General features: G+C 28.3%; 1 protein-coding gene across 1 annotated transcript in view; it reads left to right on the top strand.

The window, feature by feature from the left end:
- Positions 1-2,500, top strand: part of LOC122251241 (uncharacterized) — a 131,213-nt gene that overhangs the window by 113,755 nt on the left and 14,958 nt on the right. The window contains exons 3-4 of the mRNA XM_086549119.1: positions 1,335-1,399; positions 1,855-2,000. Of these exons, the coding sequence (XP_086405245.1) occupies positions 1,335-1,399; positions 1,855-2,000 (211 nt within the window). The remainder of the gene's footprint in view (positions 1-1,334; positions 1,400-1,854; positions 2,001-2,500) is intronic.

Here is a 2,500-nt window from a genome sequence, read left to right as displayed (position 1 = left end):
CATAGCATTTGCTAATGAACCTTACCATTGTTATTATAATCCAAGTGCTAATACTGCTATCATTACTGTTATTGCTACTACTATTATTATTGTTATTATCAGTATTATCTATGATATCGCCATTATCATTATCAACAACTGATCATTGTAATTCCCACTACACTCATCAAAATTTATAACAGCATTAGAAACGTGAAAATACTGATAGAAAACCACTCTGTTAAAAAAAATCAGTTCAGATATCAGATTAAAGTCTATTTTTCCTTTCTCGTTTTGCAAGCGAGTTGTAAAAATGAAAAATACAAAGGTGTGATATGTATATACATACATACACACACACACACACACACACACACACACATATATAATGTATATATATATATATATATATATATATATATATATATATATATATATATATATATATATGTATATGTATATGTATATACACACACATATATGTATATATATATATATATATATATATATATATATATAAAAATATATATATATATGTGTGTGTGTGTGTGTGTGTGTGTGTGTGTGTGTGTGTGTGTGCGTGTGTTTCACCATGTATATATGAGTGCACGTGTGCTTCACAGATGTTTTGCATTACTCCATGTCAAAACCATAAATGAGGCGAAACGACCTATGTGTTTCGTCATGTAGTTGGTCTTATGAGTTAATGAGGCGTGACTTCGGTGAATGACATTATTGATGGATGGAAGCGGGAAGGCAGAGATTGTCGCGGACTCTGTTTGTTTGTTTGCTTGTTTTTTCCCTTTTGTTATCATTATTATGTTCACTTTTAACGCCTTTTTCCTTATCATTGCTAGCTTCATTATGATTATGATTATTGTTATCATTGTTATTATCATTATTATCATTTTTATCATCGTTAGTAATAGTAGTAGAATCATAATCATCATTATCATAATTATAATGTTTATTATCATTATCTTTATCAATATCATCATTATCATTGTTACTAGCATTAATATCATCCCTATTATCATATCATTACTTATGATGCTACTATGGTAATGATAATTATTTTTTGAAACATCAATATCATTACTATCATTATAATTATTATTATCGTAACCATTATCATTATAGGTATAATCATTATCATTATTATCAATATCATTATTATTGTTATGCTTACCATTGTTATTACTTATTTTTTGTTATTGTCATTACTATTACTATTGGTATTGTTGCTAACACTATCATTATCACTATTATCATTATCATGATTATTACTATTATCATTATTGCTCTTACCCTTATTATTATCACAGTTTTTATTATCATTACTATGTGTCTTACAGACGCGTCCGGTTCGAGTGTTGCGAAGGTTTCAGCAGAATCGACGATGAGAATGGTTGCACGAGAGGTAAGTGTGCAATGTTGCAAGCCATTTTCGTCTCATCCCATAGTTCTTGCATGGAGAAGGCGGGGCTTTGTTCGAGACACAGAACCATAAATTTCTTTGGACGGCAAACTTTTTGTGTTTATAATGATTCATTTACGCATATACTCACACACACACACACATATATATATATATATACATATATATATATATATGTATATGTATTATATATATATATATATATATGAATAAAGATGCGCGCGCGCGCGCGTGTGTATGTGTGTGTGTTTAATAGTCAAATATATATATATACATATATATATATATATATATATATATATATATATATATAAAGATATGCATATAATACATAAGCAAACCAACACCCTAAACAACACTGAATATAACACATAACACAAAAAAAAAACACACCGCTGTTTCTACCGCCTCTTCCTAACTCTCCCTCCGTCTTGCAGTGAAACCCCTGAAGAACCTTCTGGAAACGGCGGAGTCTCTGGGAGCCACCAAATGGGCCGAGTACATCCGGGAATCCGGCTTGGCCAACGAGTTAGAGAGCGCCGGGGCATACACTCTCTTCGCGCCCACCAATGAGGCCTTCAGTGTATGTCCTTCTTTGCATTTATTTTTTTGTTATTATTTCAATGTCTTGTTTTTTTTATGTTGTTGTTAATTCATTTAGTTTCATTTGTTTGTTTGTTTGTTTCTTATTTTCTGTATTCTTATTTTCTATATTATTTTTATTATTATTGTTATTCTTATTACCATAATGGTAATTACTACCACAACAACTATTTTTGTTACTATTATTATCATTATTTATAATCTCATTATCATTTTCTTCAATACCATCATTCATTCTATGATTATCACTATCAGCTTCATTTTTCGGTTATTTTCTTATTCCAGTCTTCTTTTGCTTCGCCATATATATATATATATATATATATATATAAATATATATATATATATATATATATATATATATATATGTATATATGTATGTATATATATATGTATATATATATATGTATATATATATATATATTTATATATGTATATATATATATATATATATATGTTCTATTCATCTATCCATATATT

Source organism: Penaeus japonicus, unplaced genomic scaffold (assembly GCF_977035675.1).
Source record: "Penaeus japonicus unplaced genomic scaffold, GWHDUDI00000001_assembly GWHDUDI00000021, whole genome shotgun sequence".
Taxonomy (NCBI): Eukaryota; Metazoa; Arthropoda; class Malacostraca; order Decapoda; family Penaeidae; genus Penaeus; species Penaeus japonicus.
The sequence above is the reverse complement of the archived record's forward strand: the minus strand, read 5'-3'. Positions and strand labels throughout refer to the sequence as shown.